The sequence below is a fragment of the Periplaneta americana genome, chromosome 1, assembly GCF_040183065.1.
Source record: "Periplaneta americana isolate PAMFEO1 chromosome 1, P.americana_PAMFEO1_priV1, whole genome shotgun sequence".
In the NCBI taxonomy this organism is placed as follows: Eukaryota; Metazoa; Arthropoda; class Insecta; order Blattodea; family Blattidae; genus Periplaneta; species Periplaneta americana.
Window position 1 is genome coordinate 125,436,171 of NC_091117.1, and position 20,006 is coordinate 125,456,176.

A 20,006-nucleotide genomic window follows, 5' to 3' on the forward strand; every position below is an offset into this window, starting at 1 on the left:
CCTGTTCCTTCCTGTAATGATAGCTGTGTAGCGGATTTAACCCTGCGATGTTGGCAGGACTGGTTAGTGTGTAGGTACAGAGCGTACTTTATATGTTTAGTTACATCTGATGTAATGTTACTTTCTGTTTTGAAATGGTAAATATGTAACTGTTATTATATTAGTGTGTGTACTGAAAGTTTTAATGCACATTCTAGTAATAAGTCTTAATTGTGTCTCTCCCATAACCTAATAACCTAACCTTTTTGTCTTTCATTACAGCTATAGCAATAGTCTCCGTTTGACCGACTATCCTCCACATTATAGTGAATAAAAATAAATGTTAGAAAGAGAATAAGGTAATTTGCTAGGAGACGTCGTTGCATATAGACCACTTTTACACTAAACCTAAAATTTGTTTTTGCAAGATATACTAAAACCCTAAACTGACCTGACCTAACCTAACCTTTTCCTAAATCTGTGATAGGTTAGGTTAGTGTTTTAATATACGTTGTAGACACTAAGGTTAGGTTTAATGTAAAAGTGGTCTATATGCAACGACGTCTCTAGCAAATTACCGAATCTCTTACCAATGAAATTTTATTTTAACCATGCATTGACATTAAATTTATTTTTAATTACTATATAAGTACAGCCAAGAGGGCTGTTCTAGCCCTATTGAGTACAGCCCTCATATGTAGCCTATGCTAGAACTAGATATTTTTTCCTAATGGTCAGTTGTGAATTCATTGATTTTTGCAGGCTACACTAATGAAAGATGTTGTACTGACTGCAAGTCATCCTAAGGAATTAATGCTACAAAAACATGCCGATTATATTGCATCTTATGGAATCAATAAGGATGAATATGTAAGTTGGTTTTGTAAACTAAGTATGTAGCCTAGGCCTACTATTTAACGAAGTTACTAGGCCTATGTTTTAGGGCTACTTCATTTATGACATCAATAAGCTAAGCTTATGAAAAACGTAGCTCGAAAGCTACATGGTATGGGTAGTCCAATTATCTTAACATCTAAAAGCATGTAACCTAGGCCATGTTTATCTTTTGAATCTGGCCACTTGAATTTTAAATTTTCCTCCCACAGCTGGATGCATAGCATGTAGACTTCAATGTTCCATTCAAATATCTTGTTAGCTTTTTAATGCCGTTGTGGGATATTAAATCTCTTCTACCAGGGCAGATTGAGGAATTGCTATCATTTTCAAGAAACATAATAATCTTATTCTTCATTAATGCCACTTTGCCACTGCTTTTCCATTCATACAATAGTTCTCCATATTGTTTAAAATTGGATTAATATATAGATCTTGCAAAAAACGATTTAGTTTGTTTGAGCATCCTATTATCCTTACTGGGGTTGCCAGATTTTGAGATGGGCAATAAGGAACACTTTTCATCCACATTCGATTTCTTAGAAAAAAAAAAACATTGAGTGTATAAGAAGAGAATTCATTCATTCATTCATTCATAGTTTTCTGCCCAAATGCAGATCTTTGCTGCAAACCCAGCATTCTCCAATCTTTCCTATTTTCTGCTTTCCTCTTTGTCTCCTCATATGATCCATAGCCTATATCTTAATGTCGTCTATCATCTGATATCTTCTTCTGCACCGAACTCTTCTCCTGTTCACCATTCCTTCCAGTGCATCCTTCACATAATATATATATATATTTTTTTTCAAGTTTTAAAATACCTCCCTCCCACCTCTCCAATCGATTCTCCTTGGCTTAAAACTAATGTGGGTGAAATTCTGGTCCAATAGGTTAATATTTAAGGTATGCTCAAGCCAATTGAAATTTTCCCTTAATGAGCGGTTGTTTTGTGTATTACGTGAGATCTGTTGGGACCATGTTTTAATTACTAAATCAATTAATTAATCAATCGATGTATTATGCTTTTATTATTGTGGGTAACAACATGGAACAATTGGAACAGTGACATTTTTACATAGAAAGCTGGAGGTCTATATTGGAAGTATACAAGAACACTATGAGCTGTCGAGCCCGTTCATTAGTAACAGAAGAAACTGTAATATTGTTGTTAGAAAGGAAAACTATTTAGTCCACATTCCAGCACAATACATCTGGTGTTTATTCGATAACAGAGGGTGAAGAAAGACCCTGGAGGAGTGTAGACTTCTTTCAATCGGGATACCACTTCCAGTGTTGCTGGACGATGAACTGAGTCTGTACCTCGTCTTCTGTTAGCAAAGCATTGTATTCCTGCATGAGGGCGACCTCTCATTCCATGGTATGGTTGGCAACGCGAAGCTCTAGAATGACTTGTTCTGCTTGGGCTGTAAACCAAGTGTTATGATCCACTTCCAAAAATGAATATGGGATGGATAGAATTTGGAAGAACCTCCAGGTGTTCTTTGTTATAAAACCCAGAATCTGCTGTCAGGCATCATAGCCAATTCCAGATTAATTCTTTTTGGAGGATCGTCATCTGCCTCATGACAGTCTTTTCACCATCGCCCTCTTCTCTGATGAGTCAACGTCTCTGTCAAAGAATTTGACCTGCTACCAGCTTTTTGCTTAGAGCACCTTTGTCCAGAAAAGAATTTAAGTATTTAAATCAATTATTTCTCTCTTGGTCAACTATCACATACATAATTACGGAAATGGCTAAGGACGTTGAAGATCAGCACTGATACAAAAGACACTGCGCAATTAGACATTTTTTCAAGGGTATGGATTTCGAGATTTTCTTTATTTTGTACCTTTGTGAGGCAATACAAGGAGAAATGATATTTTCGAAGCTACCCCAGCAATGATAGAGATATAACGGCTTCGTAGCTATATTACAACGATTTCTAAAATCCATTAATGAATCATCAGATGAATTAGTTGCAATTCACTGCATAATACATAGAAAGGCATTATGTGCTAAAGCAGGATGCCTAGATAATGTCATGCAGATAGTCATAAAAACCGTAACAATGAGTATTATTTTATGTTTTGTAATAAGAGTATTATTTTTATGTTATGGCATAATAAAATAGTATTATTTTCATGTTCTGTAATAAAAGAATATTACTTTGGTTACATTTAATGAAATATAATATATTTATGTGTAGTTTTGCAGTACCTTATTGATTTGAATAATAATAGATCGAAATAGTTATAATCCGAACTGTGAAGTGAAAGTACAAAAGAATTCACAAGGTGAAAGAACGACCTTGCAGATACACTGAACTCAAAGACTCCCTCCTCTGCCCTGTACAAAGGATTACATGATTTTAGAAATTATATTACACGTAATTGGCAATGCAAAGAACACGTTTGCCTAAGAAAGAGTCCTTGAATTATTTATAGATTGACAATTCAGAGCACTCACCACAAAATCTGCACCTGGGACATCCATGCTAATGATGTTTTACATTTTATACAATATACAGCAAAACAAACGACACTGAAATGTTATTTAATTGCGTTGGTACAGTACTTATGTGTTCAAAACGTGTACCATAATGTGCCACACATTGTTCATAACGTTTTTGAAGATTATTGAACATGTTGATGAACAAAGGTTGCTGTAAGGATACAAAAAATGACGTTATCTTCTCGCGTAATTCGTAGGTGGGTCACCTTTCTTGAAAACTGATTCCTCCAAAAGAAGTCTTATTCACCTGAAAACTGAACACCTGTAGGAATCTGGAGCTGTGAGATTAGGGGAGCAGGAAGGATATGGGAATGGAGTTCCACGAGAAATTAGGCAATCTCCAAAATGTCGTTACAGAAGGGCAAGTGACTCCCTCGCAGTGTGGGCTGTACCTCTATCTTGCTGTATCCATTGTCGATGGAGGGTTAAGTTTCTGGCACGACAAAAACTGCGCAAGAATAGGGTAATAATGAGGTCTACATGTTTATTGTTTTTGGATTCTGTGCAGCATCCTCGACGAAATAAGGGCTCAGTATTTCATAACTTGACACGGCGTACCAAATCAGAACCTGCTCACCAAACCCTAAAAAATGAGTTGTTTGTTAGTTGATGTAGCCATCAAGGTGAATATGGCTTTCATCTGAAAACCATATATTGCAGAAGAAATCTGGATCCTGATACTTCATGCTTGGCCGCAATACTATAATCGGGCTTGGTCATCTCTTTCCGTCATACACTGAGCAACTTGAATGCTGTATGCAACTCAGCTCTTTAAATATCCGCCAAATAGACCTAGTGCTCAAACAAAGTTTTAGCGATGTTCGTCGTAGACTACGCTTTGGAGAATGTAACACCTTTTGGAGAAATTGTCCATGATTCTCGTCCTCCTCACATTTTTCTTCTTTTGAAAGTAAATACCAAATAAAATATATGCCTTGAACTTCGAGGAAGATTCGATAATTTTTAAGTTCACAGTTATAAGAAAAACCTTGGTTGATCAAGCTTTAAACGAGGAGACTAATAGGCCTATAGTTGCTTGGATTAGTCTTATCCTTCCGGGCTTTGGAAAGAGAACTACGTGAGCCTCTTTCCAGGGAATGGGATAGTGACTGGAAGCCAAGATGTTATTAATTATCTCCGACGCGCGCTCACATGCTGCTAGAAAACTGTGAGAAAGATGCGAGATTGTTTGTGTGGAGGAAAGTCAATCCATTTCTCCTTTACTGCAGTTAACAGACATAAACAGTGCACTAGCAGCCAGAGAAAGAAGCAGAGTTTTAAAGCAAATAAATGAATGGATAGGGAGGAGATCATCATCATCATCCTCTGAATCAGCGCATGGGCGGGAAATAGAAACTGACTGGTCATGCAGCAAGCTTGCTACTGCTGCCATCTAATGTTGTTGCATTCAACCAGACTATAACACATCTAGGAGGAGGCACAATAAAAACAGTTTTAACGCAAAGCTGTGAAAGACACCATAAATATAAACTTTTTGAAAAATTATAAATCAAAATATATTATTTATTGCACTTTGTGTAGGCTACTATTCATGGTTTGAAACTTTCGAGGATGTCTTGAGAGTTGAAGTTGGGTTTATATAAGTTGGGTTTATATAAAACAAAGAGGAAGTAGTTCTACATTAGTATCACAGATTTGTTTGGCCCCTGAAATTCACTTCCATTCATTGTCTACTAGACAGGGAAACAGCCAAGTTGTCAGTTTTGTACTAATATATTTGAAATTGAAAGTACTCCAAACTACATTATTTTCAACATAAAAAAATTAATCGGCCACTGGCAGCTTTGAACAATAATGGTAGTATGACTTTACAAGAACTGACATTCTTCAAAAGCATGTGATACTGAACTTGTAAAATATACATTTGGCAATGTACATGTGGCAACAAAGACCACGTGGGTGGGTGCAGTGTTCTCGCCTTTCTAACAGATTATTTCCCATTTCCGTAAAATGGTTCCTGTTACGTATTAGTAGCTAGTCTCTTCTAACATGCGTGATGCTGTAGTGTGCGCGAAAAATGTTGCGAGGTTGTGAATTTCTTTGTAATTGTTAATTTGTGCAATTATTCAACAATGAATGGAAGTGAAAACATATTATATTTTGGACAATTTAGAAAACTTAGTTTACAGGAACAGATTATTGCTATAAAAAAAGGAAAGGCCAACCCCAACACTACCTGGTTTTACATACATGCATGTAAGCCAATTTGTAGCATGTTTCGTTCAAGAAGGTTCATTTTATGTCATAACTTCTTTCTTCCTCTTAAGAAATATGCAGGAGCCGCCACTGCTAAAAATGTATCAGTTTTGACAAACTCGCACTAAACAGCTGAAATGCTGGTCTGGCGTTCATTTGTTGGAAGGAATTATGGCCAATCTAACTAGACAATTTTGGACATTCAGGTGTGGAGTAATGACACATACATGGATACAAGCACACGATTAGCCAAGATGTTCTTCTGATTTTCGAGTGTCATGTCCAATTCTTTTTTTACTTGATTATTTAATGATGCTGTATCAACTACTGGGTTATTTAGCATCAATGGAATTTGTCATAGCCAGATATTTGGTAAGGGTACACTGTTATCAGAAAGGATTGATGTTCTCTTGGTTGGAGATTTTCTCTTTTCATTTTTTAAGGTGTCGAGGCAAGTTTGGGAAAATATGTGGTATGGCATCGGTTTTGGTCGCCAGTTCTTCCGTGGAAGTCCTACCTCTTTACCATAAATAATAAATTTATCGGCTCTTACTACCAAAACTGCAGAAAATTGGATATCACAGATATAAGAACAAGCATAAAGTTTTGCTGTTTTCTTGGAATTGCTCTACACCACTTCTGAAAAAATAGCCTAGTCTTAGGGTGGGAAAAAGAAACGTCTTATTCCTTACAGATTGTATTACCGGATTTACACCAAGAACAAAACAATTAGGCATATTACTACTCACTCACATAAATGGCACAATAAAAAATCACCTGAACACCACAAGAAATATCTCCTTAATTCCATAGTGGAGCTAGTTCTACCTGCTCTATCCACAGTATGAAGAGGAAAACTGCAGTCTTAAAATGATCGTAACACCAATGTATCGCTCAGTAGCTGTGGTGACACCAGGGGGTTTAAAAGTCCCATTAGACTCTTGCCGAGTTATCGCACTTTCTATTCTAAATCCTCTGATGTTACATTCACTTTGTTAAAAGTACCAATGCATGTTGCGGAAAAATGGTACGAGATAGAGAAAATCTGAGCTCAGTTTTGGAATTTTCGATTCAGCACCCCAAGAAACCATAAATGTAGCATAAATTATTAGGAACATTTTTATAACCCTTAATTTGGAGACCTATGTAATTTCAGTGTCGTTTGTTTTGCCGCATACCGTATAATAAAATAAAAATATTATTTGTAATAAAAAACTGTGTGTTTTTGGTATTATTATATGAAGACAGATGTAAATAAAAGCACATAAATAAATTGGAAGGATATACGAATTTGGTGCATGCTATTTGTGTAGCGACTTAAAAATGCAGCCTATTTTTAAAATCCTCCTTCTACATTATTTTTCTATGAGCTAAACTTTCAGGTTGAAATTGGAAACTTTCATGTTTAAATTTTTCCACTGAATGCTAAATTAATGTCAAGAAACCTTTCCAGGTCCATGATACTTTTTATAGTTTGCTGACTGTTTAGAGTTGGACTGTGTCATCCTAAATTTTAATTTCCAACTTCTTTTATGCTGAATGCAAACTGAAGATTTTTACAGCCAACTGGACACTGAATTTATGTTGAGAATGCATTAGTTGAATCGCTGTCGACCTCAAATACACAGCACTATAGTCAGGTCGTTGTTATTTCCAGCGTGACTACTCTTCTTTGCTTATGCCTTAGGAAGTAAAGGCTCTATAAAGTCTAGGTAGGCAGTATTGTTCGCCATTTTTATTCTTTCGTTGCAGAGCTACCAGATGAATCTATTTGCCACACCTTTAAACATTATGTTGTAGCTCCTATGATAATAAATCAAATGCACTGTAATTGAGCAAATAATTGAGTGGCAAATAACGTCCTCATGTGCTTTCTGTGAATGCCAATGAAAGAACCAAAATGGCAGGCGATTATATTAAGTATTTATCGAGCCTTAGGAAATACATAACGTCATCAGCAGCGAATGTCAAGACACACACATTTAAATGTAGCCAACCTGCAACGTGATTGGGTCCCGGAAATAAGAGCGAAGGATCATAACAGCAACAACAGTACTCACTTGTCATTGCTGCAAAGGTGGCAAATGAGCTGTCATCAGAATTTGCAATGCGGAACATAATGGCTCCACCTGTCTGATTGTCTGTTTGGTGACACAGGAATTGGCACACCTCACTGGAATGGATGCAAACGAAATTATATTGCTGTTGATTGCAGAAAGCTTTGAACAAATCACTGCTCAGAAAAGTAACAATTAAAAGAATATAATGAAGGATGTGTAATATCTTTGTTTGTGTCACTAGCAACTAGTTAAAACATACAAGAATATACAAGATATTCATCACAATTTCACTAGATGATACAGTACAATTTAAACATAGAATCCACCAGCTTGTTTATTGACTCACTAGGTTACTATAAGTACATAGCAACAGCACATAGCAACGTCATGAACAATATAATATACAATTCCTGCAACTTGGAAAAAAGCAATCATTGTACCAATTCACAAAAAAGGGAAACCTGCTCATGATGTTAATAGTTATCGACCAATAGCACTATTAAGCATGATAGCAAAAACCATGGAGTCCATGATCTCCAACAGATTAACTTGGTATTTAGAATCCCAAAATCTTTTATCACCAAGACAAGCCGGTTTTCGACAACTACACTCTACCAATGAACAAGTCATATGCCTCAGCCAAGCAATAAAAGACAGTTTTAACAAGAAAGAAGATACCTTGGCAATATTTATTGACTTTCAGTTAGCATATGACTCTGGAGAAATAAATTATTACTAAAGCTCAGAAATTAGGTATCTCCAGCAATATGTTCAGATGGATATCAGAATTCCTTAGTCAAAGGTTCATTGCCACTAAATTCAGTAACTCACTTCCTAGTTACAGACAAACATATCGAGGTCTACCTCAGGGTGCTGTCCTCATCACAACTTTATTCAATACCGTATTTTTATAAATGACTTACCCTCCCTATTAGAGGAATCAAACATGAAAACAGCACTATTTACAGATCATATAGTTTTGTGGACTTCCAGATCTTACAGACATAGAGACAAAATTCAAAAGTCTGCTCTTAAAGCTCTAAATCAACTACATGAATGGAATACATCAAATTTGATGACACTCAATTTAAGCAAACGTAACTACCAAATATTTTCACTTGGTAAAAAAGAAAAAGAATTCAATATCCAATACAATGGCCAACACCTTCCTAGGACTTATGAATCCAAATATCTTGGAGTTATTTTCGATAGTAAGTTAACATGGAGCAACCATTTGAAATACATTTCTGAAAAAGCTCGTAAAAGATTCTCCCTTCTAAAAAGACTAGCAGGAAAGAAATGGGGATGCTCTAGGAATACTTTGAACACTACATACAAAATATTTATACATCCAGTGCTGACATACTGCGGAGAAATTTTAATTACTTCACCTTTCATAAACGACATAAAATATTTTCAAAACCAAGCTCTCAGGCTCATTACTGGTGGAATCAAAACAACTCCAATGGATTCTATGAGATTCCTCACTAATATTAACAGCATCAAAATGACAATAGAAGAAAAAGCACTGATTCAATATGAAAAACTTATCAGATTACCAGGAAACAATTGGCATTCATACAGTCCTCTCTGTAGATTGAAAACTCAAAAAAGTTTCATATCCATGGTTCAAGAATTAAAACAGAAAATCAATATCCCGAATTTAAAAGAAAACTTACAAATTAAACCAACCCCTTTAACTCTATTAAATATAGAATATAATCTAAATTTAACAGAAGAAATACTGAAATCAGAAGGAAATACTGAAATCAGAAGGAAATACTGAAACAATTATCTTTACAAATGTAATTTTCATCTTACGATGTTTGGTGACGTATACACGTCCGTTGATATGACAGGAAGTCGCAGGTTCGATTCCCGCTCGAGGTTGTGAAATTTTTCTTTCATACCATGGCATGATTGTGACTATAATAGTATTTAAATTCAATTATCTTTAGAGACAATTAATATTAGGTACCCTCCACAAAACTGGGTTCATTTATACACCGACGGATCCTTGATCTCCAGAGAACAAGGTGCCGGTGCAGGTGTTACGTGCTGTCTCTTCTCACTTTATAGATCTCTTGAATATGGAACAACAAGTTTTGATGGAGAAATCATTGCAATAAGTGAAAGTCTCAGGAATTTTCTATGCCACATCAATAAATTTAAGAATGCAGTTATATTGTCAGACTCCAAAGCAGCTATTCTATCAATAGTCTCTAAACACACACCTTCATCTCAAACAGCAGAAATAACTAAAATGCTCTCTCAATTAATATCACTCAATAAAAAAATTGTATTCCAATGGATACCATCCCATTGTGGAATCCTGGGGAACGAGAATGCAGATGCTTTAGCAAAGAAGGGCAGCATTGCTACTTACAGACCTGTTACTAAATCTATGTATTACTCTGTGAAAAGATTTATTAAATTTACATACTTAGACTTCAACAAACAAAATTTGATAACACAATCTTAAGGAAAAAAATGGAATTCTGCATCATAATCCACAGTTAATTCCCGATTTACCACGAAAATCGTCTGTAGCTGCATTTAGATTGGCAACAGGCCAAGATTGTTTGGCCAACACCTGCATAGAATTTGAATATATCAGTCCCCTAACTGCCCATTGTGCAACTCAAACCAAGAAATGGATTCGGAACACCTCAAAATCTGTGCTTCAGTGGCTGACCATGATAATATCTTTGAAAAATATTGGTGTGTAAGAGGTCAAATGACTTTATTGTCAAACGCCTGGCATTAGGAAACAACAACATATAATATCATACTTATTATACAGAGGTCATGGTAAAAGTGGTGGTAACCAAATCAGAAATTGCCAGTGTTAATAACTATCGACGAACTATTAAATCATAATGACACAATGAATTATTTCATTTCAGCTGATTATTTTCATTATTTGGCCTATATTACATGTCTTCAGTTGACCAACCAGTGCATTAGGATTTCTCTTAAGTTTAAAATTTGTGGTTCCAACAGCTGTTTAGAGGAGGGGTTTCATTTGTGTAGTAGAAATACAGTAGAAACAGATATAGAGCAGAAAATTATGCCTGGTGACTCCAGTATGACTGTGTATCTCTTTAATGAGATGGGCAGAATTAATTCAACAGCCCTTGATCAGTTCCTGAAGCTTCTTTATAAAACTCCTTTTTGATGAATTTAACTAGCAGCTGATACAGCACTTTATGATACCGTACGTAATTGATCACATTAATAAATAACATACCAAATAATCCCTTCTCAGCAGTTGGGGTTTCCATTGTACAGTCCATTCTGTGCATGTATGTTTTATGAGGGTATCCTCATTAGTAAATCCATCGCAATTTTCTCAGTCCTTTACATGACCAAGAACTGCTTAGTGACAGCCTTAAAGAATCTTTCAGTCATCGTCTATATTTGAGAACCACACAGGATGGCTAGGTTTGCTTTGCTTTCAGCCACTTCTTCACTAAATATTACACTTGATACCCTAGAATTCTAGTTTTGTGGTAGATAGACATTTAAAAGACTGTATGGGAAAAATCAATTTTAATAGCAATATGTAACATAAAGATGAAGTACAAGGAATAATTTTATAATTGTCAGAAATACTGGGAGATTAGCTGAGGCTGGATCTGCAGCATGGTGTCTTTGCTCCTGGCATGCAGGTTCGTTTCCGTGCACTATTAGTCATCTGTTATTGGTATTCATGGTATGTTTAGTCAACAGTCCAAAGACTGGTTGAAACTTCATAAGTAACACCAATAAGGAAGGCATCACTCATGAGGCAACTAACCCAGGAGATACTGGGGTAGGGTGGCCAGTTCCTTTCTCCGTCCATTGCATACATCATTCCCTGTAACATATTTCGAAAGTTACTACAGTTAGTCTTTTCCCCCTTTTTAAAGGTGGGAACGATTATGGACTCCTTCCATTGTTCTGGTACAATTTCATTTTCCCAAATAGCAAATAGAAGCTTATAAATTTCACTAGATAATGCTTTTCCACCCTCTGGTATTAATTCTGCTGGAATTTGATCAATATCTGGAGACTTGTACTTTTTCAGAATTTTATCGCAATTTCGACTTTAAAAAATGTGAGTTCGGGTATAAATGGCTCAGCAATATGTATTTTAATATCATCCCGATCATTTATATTTGCTCAAAATAGTTTTTCCATCTGTTCAGGATGTAATGAGTATCTGTAAGCAAGTCACCATTTACCCTTGCCTTATATTCTTTCTTAAATTCCTTTATGCTCTTATTAAATCTCTGAAGTTATTATTCTTACTATTTGTTTCTACCTCATTCAGTTTTACCTTCAAGTAATCTCTTTTTGTTCCGAAGTGTATGACTTGCTTCCTGTCTTTGATTGAAATAATTATCTCTATTCACCTGGACTGGATCCTGTAAGAATTTTAATTTTACCTGTTTTCTTCTTTCTTCTACCATGGAGTAATCTTCATCAAACCACGGTTTCTTTTTCTTAGTTTCATAAAAACCTATGCTCTGTTCACCTACAGTTTTGATATCTCTGATATTTTCCCATACGCTATTAATATCTAACTCCTTCTCAATTTCGTTGGAACCTATTTGAAATTTCGACCTGATAATGTTGTATAGTTTCCTCGTCTTTTAATTTCTAAATATTGAATAACTTGTTGCTCTACACACTTGGCTTTTGATAGTCTTTCTGTTAATTCTCCAATTACCAAATAATGGTCAGAATTACAGTCTGCCTCCTGAAGATTCGAATGTTTACTATACTAGTATGTCTTCCTTTATCTATCAAGATGTGATCTATTTGATTCTGTGTCAATTCATCTGAAGAAATTCAAGTATATTTATGTATATCGTTATGGGGAATGTTGTACTTTTGACAATTACATTTTTTGATATGGCAGAGTTGACTAACATAACTTCATTATCATTACTAGCTCTCTTTTCCAATAGTCGGTATAAAAATGTCCTCCCATCCTACTTTAGCATTGAAATCTCACAATAAAATTTTCATGTGAAATCTGGATAACTGATCAAAAGTGTATTGCAATTCCTCATAGAAGCTATCCTTTATATGGTCATCTTTCTCTTCTGTAGGGGCGTGAGCATTTATAACTATGATATCACACCATGTACCCTTAAGTACTAAATACGATAAGCTCTCACATAAATTCGACCTTTTTTTACTGCTGATTTTATTCTGTTATGAATAAAAATCCTGTTCCTAATTGGCGATTTTTGTTTCCTTTTTCATAGTACAACACTGCCCAGAATTGATACATGCGGCATTTGTGTCGTTAAATTCAGAATTGTATTTCTGAAATGTTCAGTCACAAATCACAAATTGAAAATCTTAAATTAATATACAACATACTGATATGGGTACACAGTACAGTAACCTTCAAGTAATGAAACAGTTCTGTTATGCATTTGTCTTGAAATATCTGACTACTATGCCAGCTGACGTGAATACAAAAGATGACAGCAATAACAGCATTTTCTTTTGTTTACTCACAGAGAGATTAATAATGAACTGAGGATTTTAAAATAATGTTTCACTGTAAGATTGAACGTTTAGTTATTTAATTCCTGTGTTGATTGTTGTTGTTTAGTCAACTGTCCAAAGACAAGTCTGGACCCCACAAGTGACACCAATAAGGCATCACTCGTGAGGCAACTAGGCCAGGAGATAATGGGATAGGGTGGCCAGTTCCTTTCCCCCTCCATTACATACATCACTGATTGGTTACATATTACACAAATCGGACTTCAGATGTACACAAACAGGTTGTTCTTCCTCTGTCATATACTGTCAAATGAGATGTACTGCCTGATAAGCGGGTTTCGAAACTTGGGACCCGATACAATAAGTTTACTGTGCATGTACTATAGGTTGTTGACTCGCTGCAGGTAGTGAAAGGTAGAGATGTGTTGAGGTAACAACGTTGCTATTTAGAATAGAGTACGGTAGTATGGGGAAACACACACATAAGTACATTTTGAAAGTAAATATACATTACACAATGACAATGTCAAAAGAATGTGAAAAGCATTTATTCTCCTGTCTTTTATAAGCATTTGTGTTTAATTATACACAGTGTTAATGGTAGAAATAAACATGTAGCATTTTAATTTCTTCATTTATCCTATTGGTCGTCTTCAGGAAGTGCAGTTACAGTACCGAATTGCAATGTACTATAAGATACATTTTCAGTGTCTCAAACGTAAATCTTTTTCGCTTATCTGCCAAACACAGTTTGTACTGTGAAAAGCTGCGCTCTACGTCGCATGACGTGATAGGTGCAAAACGAAAAAACCTAACATCATTGCAGTCTCTAAGAGAGAGTCCTTTATTCTTGGGTGACTATATATATATATATATATATATATATATATATATGTATATTATTGGGTTATTTTACGACACTGTGTCAACATCTAGGTTATTTAGTGTCTGAATGATATAAAGGTGATAATGCCGGTGAAATGAGTCCGACCGGGATTCGAACCCGGGCCACCTGGTTTCGCGGCCAGACACGCTGACTGTTACTCCACAAGTGTCCACTAATTTGCTGTTTATATTACACAGTGATCCATATCTGTTATTTTTATATAAAATTGATTTCCACTTCTATTTTACACGTTCAGTAACTGGTGTACTTGGTGTATCATTAATTCTCTGTGTCATTTCCTTAACTAATTTCAGGGCTTCTGGCATCTCTTGCTCTGACTTTTCTAACCGTGTAATAGTTTCAGATACAGTTTAACAATAGATTTGTATGAAAACCAAATTATTCGTCAGAATCTTCAAATCCAGAGCATTTTCCTTTGTGTATTTGTTGGCATTCATTCTACAGTACCCCCACCCACTGTACGCTTTACCACTATACTCAGTATGCCGTTATGCGGATTTCCCACTGAACTGCTCTATCAGGTCCGAAGTCTCGAAGCCTGCTGATAAGATACGAAAATTGATAGTTTTTTATTTCACATTTACACATTATGTAATTCTGTTTACTTTTCTATTGCAGTATTTCATTATTTACCATTATTTAAAGGTGTAACATTGTCAGAATCATAATGAAGCATTACAGTATCGTTTCCACAATAGTGAGTTTCCAATAAATGTTTAATTAACAATTTTGTAAATACTTCACTTTAAAATCGTTTTTACTCAGAACTTTCTTAAATCACCTTGATTGTTATTGCCATGTAACTTTTCATTTTTGTACCATTGATTAATGAAATGCTATTCACTTTTAATTTACTCTTTTTTGTTTACAGGAATACTGTATGACAGAGTATCTACGAATGTCTGGTATCTATTGGGGACTGACTGCCATCGAATTGCTAGGCAGTTTGGAGAGAATGAATAAGCAAGAAATTCTTGATTTTATAAAAATGTGTCAAGATGAATGTGGCGGAATAAGTGCGAGCATAGGTCATGATCCTCATCTGCTCTATACTTTGAGTGCAGTACAGGTATAAAGTGTGAATGTTCTTGTGTCACTTAGTACACTCTTGTTTTATCCCAACCGGTATGTAATATGTACTTTCTCAATATAGGATGTATGAATAGGATTACCATGCATCCTCATTTTCCCGGTCATGTTCTCATTTTCGAGGGTTAAATTACCATCTGAAAATAGAATTACTGCCAGTGAAATGAAGTTTATGTGCCGAACAGCAGGATACACTAAATGGGATCATAAAAGAAATTAAGACATTCTATAAGAACTGGTAATGGAACCTGTACTGCAGTATATTCATCAATATCAATACAGCTGGCTTCACCATGTCAAGCGTATGCCCAGAACAAGGATTCCTCGAGTGATCTTGAACTACAGACCAACAGGGAAGAGATCATTGGGTTGCTCTGTGAAGAGATGACGGGAAAACTTCTGTAGACTGGAACAGTCATTCTAGGACTATCACCTGTTAAGGAGATGATGATGATGATGATGATGGTGATGATGATGATGAAATTACCGTCTGGGAGGAATGTTCAAAATCACAGTGTATGTTCGGAAATTGGATCTGTGGATTTAATTAAAAAAAATGCTTGGCTTTTAAATAATGGAAGTCAAGCTTCTAAACATTCCTAGGCCCTAGCATCTTTGTGTTATTCATGAGTAAGGAGCTCAGAACGAACTCGACACTTCTTGGAGATTTGAAGTACAGAGCCCATTTCAATTCCTTATTCTTCACATATAGTTCTGTTTGTCCTGTTACCCCACCTCAATTTGTCTATGTCATTGGTTCACACGATTTCAGGCAAGGATCCCGAGTTCTTTGTCATGATCTCTGAGCATTTTGCCATTTCTTTAATTCAATTGCAGTGGTTTAAGGAGAGGAATCACCTTATTTTGGAGTCAATGAAAGGGCTAGCTATAGTGAAATACAACTTTCGTCATTTCAGTTGCATAGCGTTTCATTTGTACTTGTTAAAAATTCCTGACATATTAAAGAAAAACAGATAAACACAGAAATATTCATGGACTGTTTAAATGAAGTTACCCTGTACTGGGACATGAGTGACTGAAATTTGATTGAACAGTGAAATTCATTCTTGTAATTTTTATGTATTTCTATATGCATACTCAGATTATACTAATATAGAAATTAAGTATAAAAACATGCAACATTTTCAACATTTGACTTCATTTTAAGTAACGTTTGGAATTGAGCAATTTTGCCACATTGTGTGAATTTGTTTCTGTATTATGTTATTTAGGCATTGAAAGTGTCCGACTGATATGGTATTCTCATTTTTACGTTTAAAGATATGGTAACACTATGTATGAAGAGGGTATTGTGGTGTTGCAAATTATAGATTTCGAGATTTTCACGGGAATACATATTATCAATAAATTACATTCAGCATGCTTTCAGTGTATGAATAAAGCAATTTATGCCAAACTCTTCAACAGATTATGTTCATATTCAGTATTTACAGATGAGTTCAACTGGGAATGATGCACCTGAAATATAATAATTTTTCGAAAATATTTATGAGTCTTTCTTTGAAGAAAGAACACAAAATAGCATTTTAGTCGAAATCATCTATAACGATGTTTTTTTCTTTTCTTTTTTTTTTTTTTTTTTTGTTATAATCGAAATATTACGAGTATAGGCAGTACATTCTTCCACCTTCTTGTTTCAGAGAAATTATTCACATAATTATACCTACAGTACCTCCAAATGAAAAGTTCTTCAGACAAAAATTTAGGACTATTATTTTCAGAGAAAAATTCCTTCTAGGACCCTACAACTTGGCGCACTGAATGCTCTTTGCTAACTGAACTCTGCTGAGACCCAATCCACAATGCCAGCCCGAACTCTCCTCTTTTAGCATCTTCTATGGCTTATTCGTATATTTAGATAGCATATCATTTTTACAGGAGGACATATTTAAATAACTTTGTGGCCATTTCAACAACAGTTTTATACTGTTAACACCAGTGTCGTTATAGTTACTTATCTAGATGCACAGCGAGTGCTGCTGTGCTGTACAAAATTGAATCCGTTTGTGCATCATCATCATCATTGTGGCAAGTGTGACATTTAGCAGCTGGTTCTGATAGGGATATCCAGTGTGTATTTGATGAATCTATCATAATGATGCATTCTTGTAAGGCTTATAACTGTACAAATCACTTCAGGAAAGGCTCCAGCATCACTTTTCATGCCTAAGTACCGATATTTAAATGTATCTAATAGTTTAACGTTCAGTTAATCTGGACACTAAATAGCACTTCCATGTATGTTGAAATATTCTCTCAGCATATGGCAAGAAAAATTAACACTAAAACTCTCAGGCACCTAATTATTCAGCCTTTTCACTCAAACTTCAAACACAATCTTTGAGCACACATTTTTGTTGATTAACCTTTGTATTGACGCATTTTTAATAACATTCTTTATTTTGTTTTAATTGCAGATCCTGAGTATGTATGATGCCTTGGAAGTAGTTAATGTGGACCGAATTGTACAGTATGTTAAAAGTCTACAACAACCAGATGGAAGTTTCTGTGGGGACAAATGGGGCGAAGTGGATACACGATTTTCTTTTTGTGCTGTTGCCTGCCTTTCGTTACTGGTAAATAACAATTACTCCTCTTTTATCATCATCCTCGTCGTCATCGTGATCATGGAGTATGGGGTAAGCAGTTTAGCCTGTACTGTTTCCAGTGGCCTAGTCCATATATAGATTGATAGGAAAGAGAATGAACTCAAGAGAAGGCGACATATAAGCACAGCTTAGTGCTAAGAAAGATCTGTCAACAGACTGTTAAAGTAAATAACTTATACAGTCAACACACTAACTATTCCTATTGGATTCCCACTGCATAGTGCCCCTGTAGTCTTGTTTTGTACAAACCCAGAAACAAAATATGAGCATGAGCAGTAGCCTATGTTATAACTGGAACTTGGAAAATTCAGGTGGCCCAAATTTTGTTTGTAAGCACTGAGCATGAGCATTATGTTATAACTGGAACTTGAAAATTTTGTTTGTAAGCACTGAGCATGAGCATTATGTTATAATTGGAACTTGGAAAATTCATATGGCCCAAATTTTGTTTGTAAGCACTGAGCATGAGCACTATGTTATAACTGGAACTTGAAAATTCAGATGGCCCAAATTTTGTTTGTAAGCACTGAGCATGAGCATTATGTTATAACTGCAACTTGGAAAATTCAGATGGCCCAAATTTTGTTTTGTAAGCACTGAGCATGAGCATTATGTTATAACTGGAACTTGGAAAATTCATTTGGCCCAAATTTTGTTTGTAAGCACTGAGCATGAGCATTATGTTATAACTGGAACTTGGAAAATTCAGATGGCCCAAATTTTGTTTGTAAGCACTGAGCATGAGCATTATGTTATAACTGGAACATGAAAATTCAGATGGCCCAAATTTTGTTTGTAAGCACTGAGCATGAGCATTATGTTATAACTGGAACTTGAAAATTCAGGTGGCCCAAATTTTGTTTGTAAGCACTGAGTATGAGCACTATGTTATAACTGGAACTTGGAAAATTCAGATGGCCCAAATTTTGTTTGTAAGCACTGAGCATGAGCATTATGTTATAACTGGAACTTGGAAAATTCAGATGGCCCAAATTTTGTTTGTAAGCACTGAGCATGAGCATCATGTTATAACTGGAACTTGGAAAATTCATATGGCCCAAATTTTGTTTGTAAGCACTGAGCATGAGCATCATGTTATAACTGGAACTTGGAAAATTCATATGGCCCAAATTTTGTTTGTAAGCACTGAGCATGAGCATTATGTTATAACTGGAACTTGGAAAATTCATATGGCCCAAATTTTGTTTGTAAGCACTGAGCATGAGCATTATGTTATAACTGGAACTTGGAAAATTCATATGGCCCAAATTTTGTTTGTAAGCACTGAGCATGAGCATTATGTTATAACTGGAACTTGAAAATTCATATGGCCCAAATTTTGTTTGTAAGCACTGAGCATGAGCATTATGTTATAACTGGAACTTGGAAAATTCAGATGGCCCAAATTTTGTTTGTAAGCACTGAGCATGAGCATTATGTTATAACTGGAACTTGAAAATTCAGATGGCCCAAATTTTGTTTGTAAGCACTGAACATGAGCATTATGTTATAATTGGAATTTGGAAAATTCATATGGCCCAAATTTTGTTTGTAAGCACTGAGCATGAGCATTATGTTATAACTGGAACTTGGAAAAATCGTGTGGCCCAAATTTTGTTTTGTAAGCACTGAGTATGAGCACTATGTTATAACTGGAACTTGGAAAATTCAGATGGCCCAAATTTTGTTTTGTAAGCACTGAGTATGAGCAGTATGTTATAACTGGAATTTGGAAAATTCAGATAGCCTAAACTTTGTTTCTGGATCTGTACATCACTAGTCATGAACCTATGTGATACTTCTAATGATTTCCTACTATATTCTAATAAATGGAAAATTGTTGCCTATATTATTATTGTTATAATAATAATAATAATAATAATAATAATAATAATAATAATAATAATAATAATATTATTATTATTATTATTATTAATTGATTTAAATATCAATAAATAATAATAATAATAATAATTATTATTATTATCATTATTATTATTATTATTACTACTACTACTACCGGTACTACTACTACTATTACTGTTGTTGTTGTTGTTATTGTCATTGTCATTGTCATCTTTGATGAGTTAATTTCAGTAAGGAAACCATTTTACTGTATAATGTTGATTTGTAATGGATAATATTGTTTAATCTTAACACATAAAGACACTGCAAGGATAGAATTTCCAATTCCCTATCAGAATCAGTGC

The 20,006-nt window shown here is 35.1% G+C and overlaps 1 protein-coding gene across 1 annotated transcript in view; it reads left to right on the forward strand.

Moving 5' to 3' along the window:
- Positions 1–30: 30 nt before the first annotated feature.
- The window catches only part of RabGGTb (geranylgeranyl transferase type-2 subunit beta), a 35,679-nt gene continuing 15,703 nt past the window's right edge, over positions 31–20,006 (forward strand). Inside the window, exons 1-4 of the mRNA XM_069827090.1 lie at positions 31–137; positions 742–849; positions 14,949–15,146; positions 17,605–17,763. Of these exons, the coding sequence (XP_069683191.1) occupies positions 135–137; positions 742–849; positions 14,949–15,146; positions 17,605–17,763 (468 nt within the window). The 5' untranslated portion in view covers positions 31–134. The remainder of the gene's footprint in view (positions 138–741; positions 850–14,948; positions 15,147–17,604; positions 17,764–20,006) is intronic.